Genomic DNA, 22,314 nt, shown 5'->3' on the forward strand with positions numbered 1-22,314 from the left:
ACAATATTTAATCTTTGAGGAAATCTCAGAGGGAACCGGCCACATATGTGCAAATATGTAAATATGTATTTTTAAAATACTGTGCTCTTTTCACGGAGGGAGTATGGTGGCACTTGCCCCCTCGGGGTAGGTGTTCTCGCTGGCAGGTTTGTCTACCTATCTAACAGTGGAAATGAACCTCTCACATCTGTACTCTTTCAAATGCACAGGAACAAATCCTTTAGTCCCAGGGTTGAATGTAGTCATAGCATCCAAAGTTTCAAAAGCACAATTCAAACACCATTTAATGGTGCTTACCTTGGTCTTCAATTTTTGAATCTCTGCTTCTGTAACTGCATGTTTGATTTGCAACTGAAAATTGAAAAGAAAGAAAAAAATCTGAACTAAGAGAGTGTATCTATATTTTTTAAGCCTCAGCGGCCAGAAGAATACCTTATCACACAGCAGAAGGCCTAGAAAAGCGCTGCAATGCAGCAGGTTGTAAATTAAAATGTCTGGTGTGTAAAATGACTCACTAGGTGCAAACTAACGAAACACAGGGTTTATGGCCCACATTCCCTAACAGATTAGGTTACGAATTTAATTGCTCGGGGACCAAAGAAAAGAAAACACATTTTCTAGCCCCCTTTGCAGCTCTTCCTTTCTGATCTGAGTGTCAAGGAATTGTCTTGGTGCGGAGAGTCTGGTGGATGTTCAAGCAGGCAAGTCGGCCCGAGGCCGGGTGAAGATCCGATTCCAAATCTGGAAGAAAGATGGCGCTATGGTCCCGCGAGCCACACGCACAGAAGGCCGAGCAGCTCCCACACCGCTCTGGCTAGCAGCTGTGAGGCGGTAGACGACGGTGCCGCGGTTCCACAGCGACATCGGTGATTTTTTTTTTTTTTTTTTTTTGATTGCTGGAAAGGTAGAGATCCAGATTTCACTCCTCCGAAAACCGACTCCTACTGAGGAACCCACACCCCCAAAAGCTTTGGCTACAGTTTATCAGCATGAGAACCACCATTTACATTTGTTTTGCTTCTCCCCTCCCCCCACTTCGTTTTCTCTGTAAGGGTGAGAAGAACAAACAAAATATTTATTTCTTTAAGGAATAAAGAAATGCACCAAAATTTACAAAAAAAAAAAAAAAAAACAATTCATGGGTTGAAAGTCTTTTTTTCTGAAATCCTCGAGGCCAGATGATTTTGGAATTCAGAATTCTCCCACTTTCAGAAAGGCAGTAAGCTGCATTTTCCATAAACTGCATATTGTTCACAACTTGGTCTGTGGAGGCAGTCTGTGATCAAACACACGAATATTTTTGCCACCAAACATAGGTATTTCTCATTAAGTGTGGTATACAATAGCATCCTGTCTGTTTCAGTCAGGTTTACTACCAAATGAGTTAAACTTGCCACAAAATTATTTAAAAAAATTTTTTTAATGTTTATTTATTTTTGAGACAGAGACAGAGCATGAACAGGGGAGGGGCTGAGAGAGAGGGAGACACAGAATCTGAAACAGGCTTCAGGCTCTGAGCTGTCAGCACAGAGCCCGACGCAGGGCTCGAACCCATGAACTGTGAGATCATGACCTGAGCCGAAGTCCGACGCTTAACTGACTGAGCCACCCAGGTGCCCCAACCCACAAAATTATTTTAAACAGTTTTCAGAGCATTTTGGATTTAGAATTATACCAGAAGGACTGTAAATGTCTAATATTACCATAATCAAATACATCTAAGGTTTTATTACCAGAAAAAGCCAGTCAGTTGATGGAGGGATAGAAACGTGCACCTTGGAGGTCACGACACCTCATAAACCTCAGCTGTCTTTGGTGTGTAACCTGCATTTTCCTAGTTTTCACCCAGCTAGTAGGGCATATGGGAAGGATGGAGAGGGATGCTCCTTCCTCGGGTCTCCTGTTGTATTGAAGTCCCTAAGGTCTACACTGCTATAGCTCTGTCACTGCTCTCCATCTTGGGGGAGATCTGATCTCCGGATCTGAAGACTCCTGCAGTATTGTCCATGTGGCTCTTGCTCCTCTCATCCTTATTGGTTCGTAGGGGCTTCTGTGCACCAACAGTCTCTAAAGAGGAAGGATTCTCTGTGCTGCAGTCATTCTTTTAGGAGGCCCCAAACAGGCATCCTAGCTCTCTCAGTTTCTCTCCACAGACCTAGTGGCACAATGCTCAACCTACCAACCTTTAGGAGTTGCTCAGAGCAACAACGTGCCTAGCAAGTGCTGCTCCAAAATCATGGCAACTCCCTTCCACCTTGCTCATGAGGTCTGAGCTTACCCAAAGTCCTAGCCTGGATGAATCTCTCAGGACCTGACAGTGTCAGGCAGCCCAGCTCAAACGCTCAGATACTCCAGTGGATACTCCAGCTATGAGCCCTACAGTGAACAATGCCACTGCAGAATCACTGATGCTTATATTTCTGGACTCCCTTTAAGATGTGGAAAGCTAAGGGGTGTAGATACAAACTGACATTGTTGCCGTGAACTGCTGTTAAAACCACAACTAAGAACTTAGATCTCTGGTTCCTGATCCAGTGTCATTTTCCTTAGAAAATAGGATTAATTCAGTATCCATTTATTGAAGAGCTGCTATGCTATGAGGATAACTCTTTCCCCTTCTAATAAATATTAGTGCTAATCTCCCTCACCAATATAAACTAAAAACCAGAAGTAGCAAAATACTTAGATATTAGACATGCCTCACGCTATCAGAATTCTTTTCCACGGAGATCTTATACTTCAGTGTGCACACATGGGCATCCAGGAAATCCATGTGTCTAGGTGATTTTGAAGGATCTGCAATTGTTAGTGACAAGAACAACTCCTTGATCTTTCTACCGTGGCCAAGCGTGAAGAGTAGTTAAGTTAGACTGCTGGGATTCATCTCAGGCCTACCATGAACTAGCTACCTGATGCTGGAAAATCACCGAACCTCTCTTACCTTCATTTTCCTCAGCTGGAAAATGCAGTTCCTCATAGGTCATAACCTTCTTATTGGAAGATTAAATGAGATAACCCATGCAAAGCTTTTAGCACAGTGGTTACAAGAGAATAAGACCTCCACAGTGATCCAAGACTAAGACAAGCATGATTTTAAGAACCTAGTTTTTTTTTTTTTTAATTACCCCAACACCAGTTCTTAGTTAAAAGTGCTAAAAGCTACAAAATGTCACACCTGAAATAAAACAAATACCTCTGGTTCTGTTTGAAGAGTAGCAAGAAATCAAAAGGGCAGATTTTACAACAAACACCGCAACCATGGGGAAGTGCCAGATTTTATTTTCTCAGTGGTTAAACTCCCTTCCGCGTAGGGTAACCAAGTATATGGCATGCAACTTTGGGACTCTGGATTTTCTTTGTTCAAATTGTTGTGACCGCTAGTAAACTGCTTCCCTGGGGCCTCGCTTCCCATATGAAAAATGAACATTTTTCATTTTCCCAAGGCTAGATGGGAAGAAGTCCAAGGCCCTTGCAGATACTACAGGTGTGACATTTACGAAATGAAAGAGCCTGGAGATGGTTGTCATGGTTGCAGAGTCTAGTAATTCTTGTCTCAAGTGAGTATTTTTATTCCTATGAATGCATATATTAGCTTAATCCACTGGTGTGCAGGACAAACCCAGGTAAAACTGTGAACAGCCAGGTTGATCTCTGGCTACCCCACCCTCCCATCTCACCAAAACAGATTGACAGAAGAGAGTACAACTCATTACCAATAAAGTGAGAACACTGACTAAAGCTTGCACTGTTACTGAGTACAGTCAAATTCTTTCGATACAGGAAAGTGGAACGAAGTCTGTAAATTCAGACATCATTCAGAAGATGGACAAAAGTTTTAGTGCAATGTTTTCTTAGTATTCACAAGGCCTAAAATTATAAAGGTGATTATTTTAAGCCTGTATGTGTATTAAGAGAATTTCTGCAAGTCCATCTCTATTAGCAGGAAAAGCATGAAGAACAAACTAATTGAACTTTCATTTTCAGTAGCACAAGTTGCAGAGCTACTAAGTGTCAAGGCCAGGCTTTGTACATTTTAGTCCACGGTTCTTTCCACTGAATTTCTTACATTTGTGGGACCCCTTATCTGTTTTATTGTTGTAAATAATAAAAGGGAAGGACGACAGGCACTGTCCACCTCATTGTTCAGATGGGGTCAGAGGCTCGGAGGCTCAAAGAAGTTATGTGGCTTCTTCAAGTTCCCAGTAGAAGCAGGTGCTGGAGTGGAAAATATCTCAGGTCTGACTCTCCCTACTTGTCTTTCCCCTTTCACCAGGTACCTAATCAGCTTTGGGATACACTTTTCATTTAATCTTCACAAAAACTCTGAGGCTTGTGTCATCACTGTGACCTCCCAGTTGAGAAAGTACTACTCCAGCTGGAAACCATGGATCACTGCTGGTAGTCTCTGAGTGTTCTGACAGGAAATACAAAAATGGTGCTTAATCAGCTGCTGTGATTATTCATGGAACTTAGGAAGAAACAGCTCTCTCATTATTCAACTACCATTTACTTAATGAGACGATGTGCTGGGCTAGTCTCTGAGGACACAAGAACATGACACAGAATCTACTCTCAAAACACTGTAGGGAGACTAATAAACACGACCTCCTGAGAGCAGTTCCCAGGTCACTCTGAGAGAAACATCACAGGGACCCTGCTCCGAGATGGCCTGATCAATCTTTTATTCCCATAGCCAGGTCACATGACCTTAGGCTTTGGCCTGTTTGTCTTATCCCCACTTTGGCACATGGGCAGGATGAGACGGAGATACCTCCGTTTCATGGACAGAGGAAGAGAAAACCGCTTTTCAAAGAGACGAAGTGACTTGACAAAAGAAGCACAGTTGGTGGACAGCGGTGTTTCCTTATTCTTGAGCAGGTCTCTCTCCATGCGCTTAATAACCTTTCCAAAAGACAGGTCCAGGGGTTCGTCCATCACTGCCTGAGACTGGTCAGGCTGACTGACTGGAGGGACAGGAAGTCAACACGGCTGGTTAACAGAAACCCAGCCTGAAACACCTGTTGGAATTCTGGGGCTTCGGAGAATCTAGGTTTGGAGAAAACACTTGGGAAGCGAGGATATCAGTAAAAAGAAAAGGTGAAGGACTGCAGATCAGTGTCTTAGCTTACAAGACCAATCTCATCTCTTCTGTCATCTTTTAACATGAATACCGTGGAAGTCACAAATAAACATATGCGTCCTACAGAGAACAGTAGCTCTTATATAACATTCTGCAGGGGTACCTGCTGTGTATATTTTGTTTCTTTCTTTCAAAAAGATGAATCCAGAGCATGAACCATATCACTGAATCAATATAATTTGAATATAATTGCGCTAGAAATAGAAACATCCTCATACAGAAATAGAAATGGTAAGACTAAACTTCTGTACTTTCTTTACCTATCCTGTGTAAGAACAGAAAACATTTTTCTTTAAAAAGTGGAAAATACTATATTTGCAGCAAAGATTTTAAGGCATAGAGTCTCTAGTGCTAGAGATTTTATAATCAGATGACAGCAATATTCTCTGTTCTTATTTTACAGGGGTGAGACAATAAGTGATATTTGCACAGTACTTTATAAGTGTGGTTTCAGCACCAGAATCAAAATTTTTAGAATTATCTTTGTAATTATTTGATTGAAGTCTGTCTTATCTATGCCAGGGTAGGCTCCACAAGGAAGGAATGAGAGCTGTTTTTGCCTATACTTGAGTGCTATTAGAATGAAACTATGCCATATTCTTTTATAATTTCTGCTCAAAGCTTTACATATGGTACCTATCTTTACTTTAACAAGTGTTTTCTCAAGGACTAGCTGATGCAAAATTAGCTGAAGTTGGGTGATTGAATAGTATAATAATCCAATCTGAATGACAACACTAATTGCAGCATATGTAGCATAGGGTGAGCTACTCCAACAAGCTCACTCTCCGAGTAGGTATTCATAAACTAGTTATTAATGATGTAGGTGAAAATGGATGTAGGTGAAAGCATGTAATTACAGTTTCTTTTTAAATAAATATCTGTTGGCTACTAAGTAAACTATTTTATATAAAGTATTTTATAGTTTCTCTACATGATAATGGAAAGTTCCATAAAGATAACTTTATATTATTATCTAATGCATTTACAACTTTCTCTAGATTATTTTTCATACATTCTCTGTGCCTTAAATAAAGTGAAATAGTACAATATTTAGACTCCGATTTTTCCCTCAAGACTCCCATGACTTCTGAGGAGGAATGTGAAGGAAAACACTGGACAAGGAGTTTAAATGTCTCCTGACCAGCAGTTTCTGATTCAGCGCCTTCCTTCTTCCCACTAAATTTCCAGTGAAATACATTAAACAAAAGAAAAACTCACAGCTTCAAGTGGACACTAAACCTAAAAACATCTGGTACTAGAATATGAAAGAGTCACAAAGCTGAATTTAGAAAAACTTATCCAAGCTTCCATCCAAAGGAAGGAAGATGGTTTGTCCATCCTCAATGACTGCTGGAGATCCGGAGTCCATCCAATGAGAAAGTTGGGCAACCTCTACTGCCTTTCCCAGGAATCGTCCTCAAACAAGGTTTGCCAACTCTCTCAGTATTCCACATCCATTCAGAAAGCAACTACTAGAATAGGAAGAGAATGCAGGAAGGTGGCTGAAGAGTGGCACGCTGCATATACATGCTCCAAAGTGGAGCAGTACAGATAGAGGTGGTCAAGCAAGCATTTTGAGAGCAGGGAATAATCTTTTTTTCCTTTAACTTAGAAAACTGAGTGGCAAGATTTAGAAATATCTCACCTAAACTCAGAGAACTACATTAGATGATAGACCGCCAGAAAATAGCAACCAGACCAGAAACTAGGCACAAGGCACATAGATATGTCCTCTTGATGTGGGACTAGAAATGAGATGCATAATTTTTTTTAAGTTATTTATTTATTTTGAGAAAGACAGCATGTGAGTATATGCAAGCAAGTGGGGGAGGGGTAGAGGGAGAGGGAGAGAATCCCAAGCAGGCTCTGCACTGTCAGCAAGGGGACTGATGTGGGGCTTGAACCCAGGAACCGTGAGATCATAACCTGAGCTGAAACCAAGAGTCAGACGCTTAACCAAGTGAGCCACCCAAGTGCCCCTGGATGCCTAATTTAAAGAAGTAGATGGCTGCTGACTATACAGAAAGGCTTTTGTCTCATTTCCAGATAAATAGAGGAGAAAAAGGCAAACTTGATACTACTACTAAATATTTCAAGTGCAGGTAGAGAGAATATCAACTTGAAAACTCAAATAAGTAAGTAAACTGGAAGAATGATGTATCCCATAAGTAAAAATATTTTAAGGTAACTCTCTAGAATACTGGGCTGGAGAGAAAGTGGAAAACCATGAGGAATGGATGGAGAATAAGGAAACCAAAAATGTAGTAAGAGAATTAAGTCATGTTAGAAATGCTAAAATGCATAAAGAAATTTGAAGTAAAAAGCATATTTAATGCTACAGAAAACTGAATCATTGATATGAGAGAACACATTTGAGAACAACCTCAGACAGAAAAAAAAAAGAAAAGAAAATATGAACAAGATAATTAATATAGAACACAAAATGTTTCTAGAAAAGAAACAGCAACAAAGAAAAAATAACAGAACTAAAGAAAATATTAATCAACTAAAACCAAACCAAAACACAAACATAAAACAAGGAAAGCAGATTAAGAGGGAAAAAAAAAATCAATGAAAGAAGGCCTATTTCTAAGAAATTATGATAAAAATTTAAAGTACAAGGCAGGGGCGCCTGGGTGGCGCAGTTGGCTAAGCGCCCTACTTCAGCCAGGTCACGATCTCGCGGTCCGTGAGTTCGAGCCCCGCGTCGGGCTCTGGGCTGATGGCTCAGAGCCTGGAGCCTGTTTCCGATTCTCTGTCTCCCTCTCTCTCTGCCCCTCCCCCGTTCATGCTCTGTCTCTCTCTGTCCCAAAAATAAATAAACGTTGAAAAAAAAATTAAAAAAAAATAAATAAAAAAATAAAGTACAAGGCTAAAATAATACAAGCATCCAAATGCCAGATTGGTGTTACACTTTTCCTTTACAATATGCAATGCTAACTCAAAATAATTAAGCCTGCCCTACAACACTGTCAGGAAAAAAATGTTGTGAAGCAAAATATTAAGCCTAACTAATTATCGTTTCTATGTCATTATAATTAGATTTTTTCCATTCTCAGTATGGGAAGCTCATGAAAGCTATACCTGCATAAATACTTAATAAATTACTTAAGGATATACTCTGAGAAATGAGAAATTCTGATGGAAAGAGACTAAGAGTTGAAACCAAGTAAGCTAAGAGTGTAACTATTTGTTGTATGTATCATTATAAAGCTAATTGAAAATATGTAAGTTTTTAAAATGTGACAATTATATTTCAATAACAATCTTGTCTTAGAAACCAATACTGTATCAAAAATATTAAAACTATATTGTTTTAGAACACTCAAAGGGTAGTTTTCTTCTTAATTTTGAAAATCATAGAAATAGAGATTTTTTTAAAACTTGAAGATAATCCTTCCTAAAAATCAATAAACATAAAGGAAACATAAAGCATAAATGAGATGAGATAAATTAAACTTTGATAATTATAACAATTAATTTAAATTGCTAAAGTTTCTTATTAAAAGAGCAGACTCCAAGATAACATTTTCAAAATTTACAATAAAACAAAGTACTTCAATTAAATTTACATGACAAAAGTACACATGTACATAAAAGTATGTTTATCCAGCAACTACAAACAAAAGTAGATTAGTAACATCAAAGAATACTTAAACACAAAAAAACCTTTGAGTCATATTTTATGTGTTTCAACATAACATTAACATAGATAATCAAAGCTATTAGGCACAGAACATAATGAGGTGTAGTTTTACTATATGGGTCTCAATTTACTAGGTTAAATAGGAAAAATGACAAGGATACAGAGGGTAGAAACACAATATTACTTTTATCACAAATACGCATATCAATCTATAACAAAAGCACCACTTTTTAACAAAAATCAAAACTTGTAGACAATATTATCTAACCACAATGTAATGAAACATTGGATTAATAATAAAAAGTTACAAATTAAAACCTGTTTCCTCAATTATTTAAAAGAGAAAATAAAAACAATAAAAATAAAAAATATAGACTATTTGCAAAATGATGGCAACAAGAAGAATGCACACTGAAGCTGAAAGATGTTGCCAAAGACTTACTAAACAAAGAGGGATTCATAGTTTTAAGTGCTTTCATGTTTGAACAGTTAAGTATTAAAGTAAATTCAACATTTATTGTCAGAAGTTAGAATAAGAGAAATCAAACATTCCGAAGGATAACAGAATGATGGAATTAATTAAAAAATAAAGGTAAAATGACTGAATTAGGTAGGGGCAAAATGGCCAGGGTAGTGCAACATCACACACTAACAAAAGCTATTTGCTGCCTTTCCTGGATGCAACTTTGAAGATGCCAAAAATGAGAAAAAAAAAAAAAAAAAAAAAAAAAAGGAGACTTGATAGGTGTCAGGGTCTCATTCATTAATTAACAAAAAAACTTGTAAGAAACACTTAAGAAACAGAAAACAGGTGTTTCCAGATGTGTTTGGAAAAAATGAGTATGAAGCAAGAAAGTGTCTATAACCAGGAATGGGAGACAGCAATCTAATTAATCTTTAATCTTATACATATGACCTGGGTAAACCTGCATCTGCAAATAAAGCAGGGACACTTTATTCCATTCTTCTGAAGTTTAGACACCCTGGCCACTAACTTAACCTTTGGTGCCATGTGGTAAAATAGTAGCACCAGGATAATGGTGAATTAACATCAGGATAGCACTGAAATCCCATTAGAGTTAGGAAGAAGTGTAAGTGAGGTGGAACTAATTACTTTGTAAAAGGCATGCCTATAAACATAGGTAACTAAAACTCCTGAAATACAAAAAAATTGAAGAGAGAAGGAAAGGCAGAGGAGAGTATGCTATGGCTATTATTTTGTTAAATGGGAGGCACAGCTACTGATCTGCATTCTATGTTACTAGAGGAAAATAACCTATGACTGAGTCAAAACTACTCATGTGTAATCTCTAGAACAGAATGAAAATGTATAACTTTTAAGTATCAGATAAAAATTTGATGTATGTGTAATAGCAAGTAGGTAAAAGATAAAAAAGAAACAAGAAGAAAGTATGAAAATTGAAAAACATAAAATAAGGTGGAAGCTCTAAGTTCTAATATTAAAGTGATTACAGTAAATGTAAATGGGTTAAACTCATGAATTAACTGACAAAGACTCCCACAGTAATATTAAGAGTAAGATTTAAGAATAGGTTGGCTAAAGGAAACACATTTTAACAAAAGGGTATGAAATGGCTAAAACAAAGATAGAAAAAATAGATGCTGTGAAGCAAATATGATGCAAGAGAAAGGCAGTGTTGAATTTTTACTATCAGACAAATAAAATTTGGGGTAAAATGCATCATAAGGGACAAAACAGATGTTACAATAAATCAAAAAGTTGTAACGATCCTGAACATATATGTAGCTAATATCAAAGATTTAAAATATGTGAAACCACAACTGATAGAATTATAGGAAGGAAAAATAACTATAGTTTGTGATTTTAACATATGCTTTTCAGAATTTGTAGATCAAGCAGACAAATCTAAGCCATGCTACAGAGAAGAAATGTATATTTCTACTATTAATAATATTTACATAAATGAAAAGCATATAAATTTCATACCCAAGCACAGAATACTTGTTTTTTTGCATACATGAGGACCATTTAAACAAACTGTTTATGAATTAAGCTACAAAAGAAGTCTTGAGAATTCTAAGTAGCTATCATATGGAACATGTTTTCTGACCAGAATGTGATAAAGTTAGAACCTGATAACAAAAGAAGAACAAAACAAAGTTACATATGTCTGGAAAGTAAAATATACCACTAAATCATTCTTATATTAAAGAGGAAACCCCTCTTTTATATTAAAGTATTAAAGAGAAATTACATCTAAATGACAGTGACATTCTAAATGTAAAAAAATTGGAACATGTAACTAAAAATGAATATTTAGATAAAGTATAGCTTTAAATATATTTATCAGAATGCAAGAGTTATCAAAAATAGAGTACTAACTACAATTGATCAATACCAAAACAAAAAAGAAGGGCAAAAATAAGATACTGGTAGGAAATAACAAAATAAGTATTTTTAATTAAAAAATTAGGCATGTAAAGGCTAACATGATAGATAAAAATTCTAGATAAAACAACTAAGAAAAATATTCAAATAAAAAAGAAGAAAATAAGAATAATTATAGACATTAAAGATTTCAGTACTTAAGAAGTATATTGTAGATCAAAATGTTAGAAAATATGAATGCCAGAGGAACTATATAAAATTCTTGAGAGATGCAAAATACCAAAACTGGCCCAAGAAAAACTTGAAACCTTGAAGACAGTAATGGCTATTATTATAAAAGGTTTTTAAAATCTTCCTCCACAAAGGCACAGATGGTTTTATAGCTGAATAATAACAAACTTTCAGGGAACAGAAATTAGTTTTATGCAAGTCATTAAGTCTATCTTATAAAAGTCATTTCTAAAAATAGAGAAATTGAGAAAACTTCTTAACTTATATTGAAGCTAATAGAGAACCTTTGTGGCAGCTTTTGATTAATCCACTCTAGTTAAGATCTTCTGTTACTTATAGCTTGTGTAACTAATAGAGGGTACGATAAAATATTAGAGAGGGCCAGAAAAAAAAGACTTCAATTAAACAGATACATTACATAAATGTGGATTAAAAGAGTCAATGTGATAAAAATGCCAGCTCTCTGCAAGTTAATTTAGTAGTTTAATGTAATTACAATAAAAATGCAAAGAAGTTTTTCCAAGGGAACTAATAAAGTGATTCAAATGTTTTCTTGAATAGGTTGAACACTACCAGAATTTTGAAGTGTTAGATGAATCTGATTTACTCCATCAAAATTCAATATATATTCTAACAGCATTGTACCAAAGAATGAGAAAACAGAACTGATTATAAGGCCAAAAGTAGTCCAGAGTGCAAAGGCACCAATTCTGTGGATAATAATGCTGGCCTTCCAAGCAGAGGGAAATGCATAAATGAGTGTTGAATAAAAGTGCCAGCTATCTTGTCAACTACTTGGAGAAATTAAATTAGATGCCTGTCTTGAATTATACAAATTACGGTGTATGCTTTATACCACTGATTCACCAAATATTTAACCACTAATTATATATGAAGAAATATGTGAAAACCTACAAGAGCAAGCAAAAACAGAGGAGCATAGAGGCTGGTAGAAGATAGGAAATTGGCCAAAAGTAGGACTGATTGAGATAATGTCAGTCTAATACGTTTTGCTCAAAGAGTACAGCATGTGCTTCTGTTTGATATAATGTAATCGAGAGAACTCTCTGTAACAGAAGACTTTGTATAGACTCCAATACACATGACTCTCCACCTCCACCCCATTTGTATGGAATCTTGTGAAAAATATCTAGTGCTGTAAATTACTTGGACATTTATGTTAATCACACAAAGAAACTTAAAACTGTGAGAGTGGCAGTGTACAAGACACAAATGCTGAGATGGAATGCCACACAGCTGATATTCAGTGGCCATTCCCGAAGAAATGAATATATTAATCTGTTAAATATATCACAAATAAGAATACAAGAATTAGAAGTGAAACAATGTGGTATTTGCTTAATCTTGAGGTGAGGACAAACCTCCAATTCTTAAGAACCAAAATTAAAACAAAACTACAGATTCAGTTACTCAAGCTAAAAATAAATCAGCTGTGTTACACAGAATGGGTCCAGATTATGCAGTGGGATACACCAAAGTCAGCAGTCATTTTCCGTAAAAAGCCAGATATCAAATAATTTAGGATTTGCAGGCCACATGGTCTCTGTGTAACTCCTTAAGTTGGCTATTATAGCCTGAAAACAGCCACAAACAATAAATAAATAGATGTCCATGGCAGTGTTGAATAAAACTTTATTTACAACACAAGGCAGTGGGCTAGATTTGGCCAATAGGTCATAGTTCACCAACCCCTAGGTCTAGATCATGCAGTTGTCTGCACAATGGTGTACACACCTCAAACAATATTTACAGAGCATTGACTCCTTGGCTCAACTCAGAAAGTGGGAGATATAACCTTCCATATACTATTTCTGCTTTTTATACTCTTTAGTTCCCATAAAAGAATGTGGACCCAACTTCCAGCTCAATCATCTACCAAAAAGTAGGGCCATACTCAATTGGCAACATGGGTAAGCTATATTACAGGCCTTTGCCCAGATATACTACCTTGATTTCACTGCCTCAAACCTGGATTGAGAGTTACAACATTCCCAAAGATGTTTTTTAAAGAACAAGTGGTCCATCTATACTTCTAGATAATCTGTATTCTTGGGCCAAATCGGAGCTTCAGAGAAAGAGGTCCCTAGATTACCTCTTCCTCCCACTCAGCCGCTTCCAGCAGAACTTTCTTTTTCTGCATTGCTCTTTGAAGATATCAGTTAATTTAGAAACCCTTTGTAAGAATTGGCCCTAAGATAGGCATTGCTACTCCTAATGTAAAGGAGTATTGTGATCATTATAGAATAGTGTACTTCATTTGTCACCAAGGTGTTTGTATCTGATTTAGAACTAGGAACAGTCATAAATCATCTGGAAAACCCATATATTTTGCCTCAAGGACTCTGTGTACTATACAAATGGAAATGGTTCAACCTGACAAATAATAATAGGTGGAAGAGAAATGGGCACTCTCAACACACTGGGTGGCATAAATAAATTTCTGTGTCACTGAGAAAAGCCATTTTGGTGGCAACTTGGTATTAAGTACCACAAGTTCCCAAAATACTGATATTCTTTGATTGAATAATTCCACTGTGAGAAATTATCCTAAGGATAAGTATAAAAATATTTATTGCAGTGTAACTTTTAATAATAATAACATTTTTAAGCTCAAAACAAAGGAAATGTTACAAGACAAAAATTAAGTAGATCAGTAAGAGATCCATATAGTGAATAAACATCATTTATGGATGAATATTTGATGACATGGGAAAATCCTAATAATGCAATTATAAGTATCAGGAGTAGGAAGTTAACATAGTATATACTGTATAATCATAAATACCACAAAATTGGGATCATGAATGATTTTTTTTGGTGTTTATACAACTGTGCATTTTCCAAAATTCTATAATAAACCTAAGGGCTTTTTTTTCTGAACAAAAATTTACATTTTATTTAAAAAAAATTTTTAATGTCTTTTTTATTTTTGAGAGACAGACACAGCACGAGTGGGGGAGGGGCAGAGAGAGAGGGAGACACTGAGCCTGAAGCAGGATCCAGGCTCCAAGCTGTCAGCACAGAGCCTGACGTGAGACTTGAACCCATGAACTGTGAGATCATGACCTGAGTTGAAGTCTGACGCTTAACTGACTGAGCCACCCAGGCACCCCAAAAATTTACATTTTAAAAGTACATTCACTTTGTTATTAGTCTCACAAGTATAAATTTATCATAAGGAATTAAAAAGGTAAGTCAATATATAGGACACGGATAGGTATAACATCAGAACATATAAAACTGACCTACTTAGACGATACATCAGAAATTATATTTAAAAAAATTAGAAATTATGAATGAAAGAAAATTAGAAATTAGAAATAAAATTAGAAATTACAAACTTGCAATTATCAACATTGTTTTTCATGTATAGGAGAACCTTTTCTTCCAAAAGGTCAAGTCCCTAACAGGCTGGAAAGAAGGAACAATGGTTTTCAAGCCTCAGTGCTTCAGGGTTATTGTGGGGAAGCTGTAAATAATGACACACTTGCCTTCAATAATGGAGGATGTTCCCTGAAACAATGAAGAATAAAATGCGTGGGGACCCATTCATCACTGTCTCTGTTTTACATGTTGGAGTTCTGAGTAGCTAATTTCGAAGAAGAAGAATTTATGTGGTTGCCTGCATTTGCCCTTTCAGGATCCATTTTTGGCCCTTTTCTAATAGTTCCTGCCTCAGGAGGCTGACCTCTTCAGACTCCTGCCTGGGTTTGGCCAATAGGAGGCAATTGCAGGAGAAGAGAAGGGGCTGAGTGTATATGACCCACCCTTATCCTCAGGATGTAGTTTTTAGCAGCGGCCACATCTTACAAAGATGCCCTTCTTTGAAAAACAAAAACAAAAAAAAGGGAATCTCTTTTCCTTTTTTCCCACTAAAGCCTTCTTTTGGGAGGAAGTTGGAACAACAACTTCCTGCTGTTGCCAGTCCCTGTGCACCTCACCATCCCTGGGTAGTTATATTAATTCTGTTCAAGGTTCATTCATTAAACTTTAATTTCTTCAATTAAACTCCTTAGGTATGTCGTCTGATTCCTTTTGGGACCTTGTCTATTTTAAGAAAAGAAAAAAAAAAACTTTCTTAGAAATCACTGCCTTAGAGGAAAGCTTATCATCAAGTCCCCCAAATTCTATAAAAATTTAAAAAATACAACCTGAACTTATCATGAAAACCAGGCATTTAAGCTACAGCTTAAAAATATGGAACAGACAAGCTGTAAGCTATCACTACGACAGATAATAAGCATTTAAAAATTAAGGACTGTGGAATGAGATCTACTTAAATTGTACCTTGAAATTCAATGAGATTCAAGACAACCTGTTATCAAAAGGTTTTCTTTTGAAAACGGATTCTCAATACATTTTTCAAACAAAAATGTAAATTTAATAATGAAATGGACATGTATAAAAAATAGTTTGCAGATCAGCAGCTTACCTCTTTGAACTTGTGACTGAGCTTGCTTGTGTCCAGGTCTGATGGGGAAAACATGTCCTCATTCTCAGGCAGCTCAAAGACTTCAATGGCCATGTCGCTGCCAGGAAGAACAGGTCCTACCTCATCCTCTTCTTCATCTGTGGCATATTCTCCTGTCTGAAAGGAAGGGGATTTCAGAAATGGAGCCGTCCTTACCCCAGGTGGAAGTGGGTTATTTGAAAATATTTTATAAAAGGGAAGTAAAATATGTCACCAAATGCTGAAGTGTAAGTAGGCTTTTAAGTCAAGCATGCCTCATGCAGCCAATGTTAGAAACAGTTGTTAGTTCAAAGATCTGAAGTGACATGTCTATGCCATACATAAGTGCATTCCTAAAAATGTAATAGCCATCAGTAGCATCTTTAGTATAGCAACAAAAGTTGTTTTCAGTCTAAACATTTGATGGTTTTACAAAATAAAATTATATTGCTAAGGAAATAAGTAGTTCCTTTAAATTCCCACCACTAAGTGGATAAGTCACCCATTACTGAGAGCAGGGAAGAAGGAAGAGAAGATCAAAAGATTCACAGAGCTGGAAAGGACCTTAATTAAGCCTCACAAAGGTTTAGTAGATGAATTCTTCTAAGGTTTAGAGTTCAATCAGTTGTTTTGTTTGTTTGCTAACAAACGTGTTGGTTAGCAAGTGACCGAAAAGAAAGCCAGAGGTTTCTAACTCACAGCCCACAGACGTGTACGGCTTTGCCTGAACAGTATTTTGATGAATCTTAGTATTTTGTCAATGCTAAATAAAAGATTCACATGAGATTCTAGAGTTCCAGTTTTCCTGGAGAAAGCCAAAAATCTGGCAAAATGGGCATGTTGCGACATGAAAACAACTGGCTGGTCAGCAGCGGCTGTCCCCTTTTGGATGGGTCCCACACCTTCAAATACACAACTTTTACCACCCCGTGTTGTTCCATGCTGTTGGCTCACTCCGTGGTACCCGCAGACCCCTGTGAGTACGCGAGTTCATGACCCCTGGAATAAATGTTGCTCCATACCACTAACTTCCCTAACATCATTAGAAAGTAGCTTCTCTCCTGGCAGCACTGGGATATGAGACTCTAATTCAAAATAATTATTTGAAATCTATACCTTCTGATGTAACTTTAAGATAAATCACTGAGTCACAGGGTCGAAAAACAAAGTTCATTTAATTTGCCCCTGTTCTTTCAGGTAGTATTACTTTTAATACATGAAACAGACAGGAATTCATATTGCCTATAAAAACACTTTCATAAAGTGTGTGGAATGATCTATTCCTTTGATTAAATAGGCTTAGCGTCTGATTGCTGTTTTTTTCTTTTGGATCTTTACTATATTCTTCTTGCTAACACTGAAATTCTATTTCTCTTACTGTTTTGCACATGAAGAAAGTCTGGTCATTTACTTCAATGTAATAATTCTTAATGCCTGAAAGACCATTATTAAATTGTCATTCTGACTTCTCCTTTCCAAGTAAAATAACTCTGGTTTCCTCATAGGTCTCATTCTCTGTTCTTGTCTTGGGCCCGTACTCAGACTTCTCTCCTAGTCCTCCACACTTGTTTTATTTTTTTTTAATGTTTATTTTTTTATATTGGGAGAGAGAGAGACAGAAGGAGCAATAGAGAGAGAGGGAATCCTAAGCAGGCTCCCCACTGTCAGTGCAGAGCCCCACACGGGGCTCCATCCCACCAATCATGAGATCATGACTTGAGCTGAGATCAAGAGCAGGAGGCTTAACTGACTGAGCTACCCAGGTGCCACTCCACACTTGTTTTAAATTGTGGGGCCCAGAAGTAGGTACGATTCCCAGTAAGGAATCTGAGGGCCATTCACTAGGATAAACAAAGTGCCTCGGCAACCTTCAGACACTAGTTCTCCACATGGAGGCTATGACAGCCTCAATTTTGGTGGCATTTGCATAGAAAAGTAAACTTAAGTGATCTCTGTATGACCTAGTGCCTCAGTACTCAGAACCCCAGGGCTCTTTAGAAACCAGTCTGAAACTGTGTAAATCATAAACACTATTCCAAGTGTCTCTGGCACTGGCAGGAGACAGTAGCTGAGCAGTGGGGGCTGGTGATTCCAGGTACCTTGCACTTATTGGTAAGATTAAATCATAGAAACCTTTTTTTTTTTTTTAATTTAACGTTTATTTATTTTTGAGAGACTGAGAGACAGAGCATGAAGGGCAGAGAGAGAGAGAGGGAGACAGAATCTGAAGGAGGCTCCAACCTCTGCACTGTCAGCAGAGAGCCTGAGGCGGGGCTCGAATTCGCGAGTCATGAGATCATGACCTGAGCTGAAGTTGGACACTCAATCAACTAAGCCACCCAGGTGCCCCTAAATCCTAAAAATCCAGATTTGGTATGACTTTCTGTAAATTAACTCATCTCCTATTTATTCATGTTTTTAGAACCAATAGGTACTTTGTAAATCCCAGTAATGTTGATTAACAGAAGTGTAGTAAGGCTGGTAAGTACACAATCCTGACACCTTGCCAGAAGTTTTGGTTTAGAGACATTAGACTTGTTTTTAAACCTAATTACAACTAACAGCAAATCCATGCCTTTATTACAAAGGCCTAAACCGGGGCGCCTGGGTGACTCAGTCGGTTGAGCATCCAACTTCAGCTCAGGTCATGATCTCATGATCTCATGGTTCATGAGTTCAAGTCCCACGTTGGGCTCGCTGCTGTCAGTGCAGAGACCACTTTCGATCCTCTGTCCCCCTCTCTCTCTCTGCCCCTCCCCCGTGCGCGCTCTCTGTCTGTCTCAAAAATAAAATAAATATTAAGAAAATATAAAGGCCTAAACCAGGTATATAAAACTCACTTCTACATCATCGATTTGATGGATTTCCTGAATGACTCAATAAAATCTTAAACTAAATTTAAAATCTGATGACAATGTGACACATTACAAACATAAAGTTGAAATGAACAATTTGATTTCCCTTTGCCAGCTTGAAAATAGATACTTTTTCACTACACGTAAGGCAAAGAATATAAACATGTGCCTAGAACGGGGCCTGACATATAATAGGATTTCAACAAATATTTTTAAAAGAGTATACTCAAGAATGCCAATTGCATTTGCTTGGTAATACCTATAACCTCCTAAGGGGGTTTTCAATCATATAAAAGAAAAGAAGACCCTGTTAAGTCATTTGTTATGAAGGCAGTATTCTGTCGCATTTATTATCTTTTTTTAATACTTCTTACAGTGAATAACAGGATTAGAGTATATACAATATATGTAATTCTTATCTCTAAGTATAGTTCTGGCTTTGTCATCCATTTTAGTTACCAAAATTACCATCATAAATGTAAGTTATTAAGAGAATTCTTCCTCTTGACTCATTTTTTTTTACTTTGCCAATCTTCTCTCCTCAGTATACAAATTATCTGCAATTCTGCTGAAATTCTTTTTTTAAATTAAAAACCTTTCTTAATGTTTATTTATTTTTGAGAGAAAGAGAGGCAGAGCACAAGCGGGGGAGGAGAAGAGAGAGAGGGAGACACAGAATCTGAAGCAGGTTCCAGGCTCCGAGCTGTCAGCACGGAGCCCAACGCAGGGCTCGAACCCACGAACTGTGTGATTATGACCTGGGCTGAAGTCCGTCCAACTTAACTAACTGAACCACCCAGGCACCCCTGCTGAAATTCTTTTTATCTTTCTTTGCATCTTTCCATTTACTAATGTTTTGTCTTTTTAATTAGTCTTATAAGCATCCTAAGGTCAAGATAGGTTTTTTTTTAGTGTCTGTTACTTATTAGAAGCTCTGGATAGGGTGTTTAAAAACTCTCATGCCATGTGGAATTTAACAAAACAAATGAGCAAAGGGAGAAAGAGAGAGAGAGAGAGAGAGAGAGAGAGAGAGAGAGAGAGAAAGGCCAACCAAGAAATAGACTCTTAACTACAGAGAACAAACTGATGGTCGCCAGAGGGGAGGTGGGTAGGCGGATGGGTTAAATAGGTGATGGGGATTTAAGGGGCACACTTGGGTTTACACTATACATTAAATAATTGGAATTTAAATAAGAACTTAAAAAAAAATCTTGCCATTCTCTCTTGATGATCATTTACCATTCCCAACATAAACAGACTTTATAATAAAGGATGCATTTACCACAGAACCTCATAATCTTCTAGAAATTAAAAAGTTACATTTAGTAGACTAAGAATAATGTGTTCTGATTCTTTGATCTTTACTGAAAATGGATATTACTTTTATGGTTAATCTGAAAATAAATTACATGGAATGATAGGTTAGTAGAATTTCATAAACCTCAAAATTAGATTGGATTGAATCTGCCATTTACAGAGATGGAAAATACTGCATCAAAAAAAAATATGCCACAACAAAGTATTTCCATTGATATCCATCTCCTCCTTATTTCTGGCCAGATTCAACATCTTTCAAGTAAACAGAGACTCCCAAAAGTCCTTTGTCCCAACTTGAAAATCCACTTTAAAAGAAGTACAAGAACTGACAGAGATAGTAAGGGTTCCTTTTCACAAATCCTCATCTACCTTCTTGATTAATATCTTATACTTCCCTTTTTTTAAGTGTGTGTGTTTTTTTTTTTTTTTAATTTTGAGATAGTAAGAGAGAGAGAGAGCATGAACAGGGGAGGGAGAGAAAGAGAATTCCAATGCGGGGCTCAATCAAGAACACTGAGTTCATAACCTGAGCCGAAACCAAGAATCAGACACTTAACCAACCGAGCCACCCAGGTGCCTCTATTCTTATACTTTCTTATCGCCCTCCCAAAGACACAAAAAATGAATAGCAATTCTTTGGTAACTTACTGAGTGCCCAATACTACACTCCTTAAAACTGTATGATATAGGTATTACTATGTCACTGTAATTAGAAGAAACTGAGACTCAAGACTATACCCAATGATAGACAATTTGTTATGCTGTTGATGCTACATCCAACACATTCCAAAGCCCTTGCTCTTTCTTCTGTACTGTGCTGCTTTCAGTCTACAGATAAAGTAAAGCTTTCTGGGATAAAAAATGGGAATACATTCCTTTCATATTTCCCCAACCAAAATGCTGGTGCATAATCCTGTTGTGTTGAGATTTACCTTCCACATCTCTGAACATTTTCATCCAATTCACTTTGAAGACTTGCACCTGTCTCTAGTGAGCTCCAAACCTTTTGTCCTCTTCTTTTCTCTCACAACATGCTCACTCTGGGCAAGTGCACAGAAGTCTCCTTTGAAGGGTTTGGCCTACGGGTCTGCTCACTGATGTTTCATGCACTCTTTCTTATATAAACCAGAACCACAGCATACAATCTATAGAACTACTGCAGTGTCTTAAAATGGATGGAAAAGATAACTTCCAAGGCAAAATGAATGCAAAATTCCTCAGATGTTTATGGTCTGTCTCTTTTACATTTCCTTCTCACATCTGGCTTTCTTGAGCTACTCATCTTTATTGTCTCTTCCCAAAGCATTTCATCTCCTATTCCTAGACAACTTCCATTATATTTGTATTACATCAGAGCATTTATTTTATTAAAACAGTAATAAGTGCAGCTAGTTGACACGTTCTGCCTCTTAGTGAGTATCTAACTTTTGACTGGTGGGAGCAAAAGCACGTAGACATTCTCGAGCTTTGAACACTCAGGAGAGCTGTAGACCTCATTTTAGGTTTTACAGAAGGAAGGGGCATGATCTGTTATATTGGTGAGTTGGTTAAGTGGAGACCAACTGAACAATCTTCACTTTGAAGTCACTTAGGCCTGGATTCAAATCCTGGCTCTACAGTGTTGGTAAAGTTAGCTTCCAGGTCTAAGTTTCAATTTCCTTATCTATAGAGTGAGGATAAAAACATCTCCTGAGTGTAACAAGGTTATTGTGAGGTTAAGTTACATGGTGTTCAGTACAAGGTGTGGTACATGGTAGATGCTCAAAACAAGCAATAGCTGCCAGTCGTGGTGGTAATCCTACAACAGCAACATATACTAAAGCTTCTCCAAGTCTGCATCTTATAACCTGATATTTGCTAAGTTCTGGTCTCAGAAATACAATACCCTACAAGACCCTGCTACTGTGTCACATGAATCTGGCAAATTGGCCATTTCTGAAGCAAAGCTTTTCTTTTCCCTAAACCTGCCCCTCTTCTTATATTCCCAGTTTCGGAGGAGGCATCAGCTTCTGCCCAAGACCAAGAAAACTATCAGGCCTCTGTTCTCCTCACTTATGCCCCGCCCCCTTGCCCCTGCCCTCCTGCCCTAGTGATGCAAGATGAAGACCCATCTACTTCCCTCCTCCTATGAGTCTGCTGCTTTAAGACTCTTCTAATCCACTCCTTTATGCTTCTACTATATTCTTGCATCACTCATAAAACTTGGGCCTTTTTTTATATCTGCCTTCTCCTATTACCCGCTTTCAACTGTAAGCTCCTTGAGAGCGTCAGGTATGATTT

At 37.3% G+C, this 22,314-nt stretch overlaps 1 protein-coding gene across 15 annotated transcripts in view; it reads right to left on the reverse strand.

Annotated features, from left to right (window-relative positions):
- The window catches only part of PPP1R9A (protein phosphatase 1 regulatory subunit 9A), a 328,586-nt gene that overhangs the window by 55,545 nt on the left and 250,727 nt on the right, over positions 1–22,314 (reverse strand). For all 15 annotated transcript variants that reach the window (XM_086695958.1, XM_086695954.1, XM_086696008.1 and 12 more), the window contains 2 exons: positions 15,845–16,000; positions 298–351 (listed from right to left, as the gene is read on the reverse strand). In XM_086695958.1, the coding sequence (XP_086552084.1) occupies positions 298–351; positions 15,845–16,000 (210 nt within the window). The remainder of the gene's footprint in view (positions 1–297; positions 352–15,844; positions 16,001–22,314) is intronic.

This window comes from Puma concolor, chromosome A2, assembly GCF_028749965.1.
Source record: "Puma concolor isolate L17-30 chromosome A2, mPumCon1.1.hap2, whole genome shotgun sequence".
NCBI lineage: Eukaryota > Metazoa > Chordata > Mammalia > Carnivora > Felidae > Puma > Puma concolor.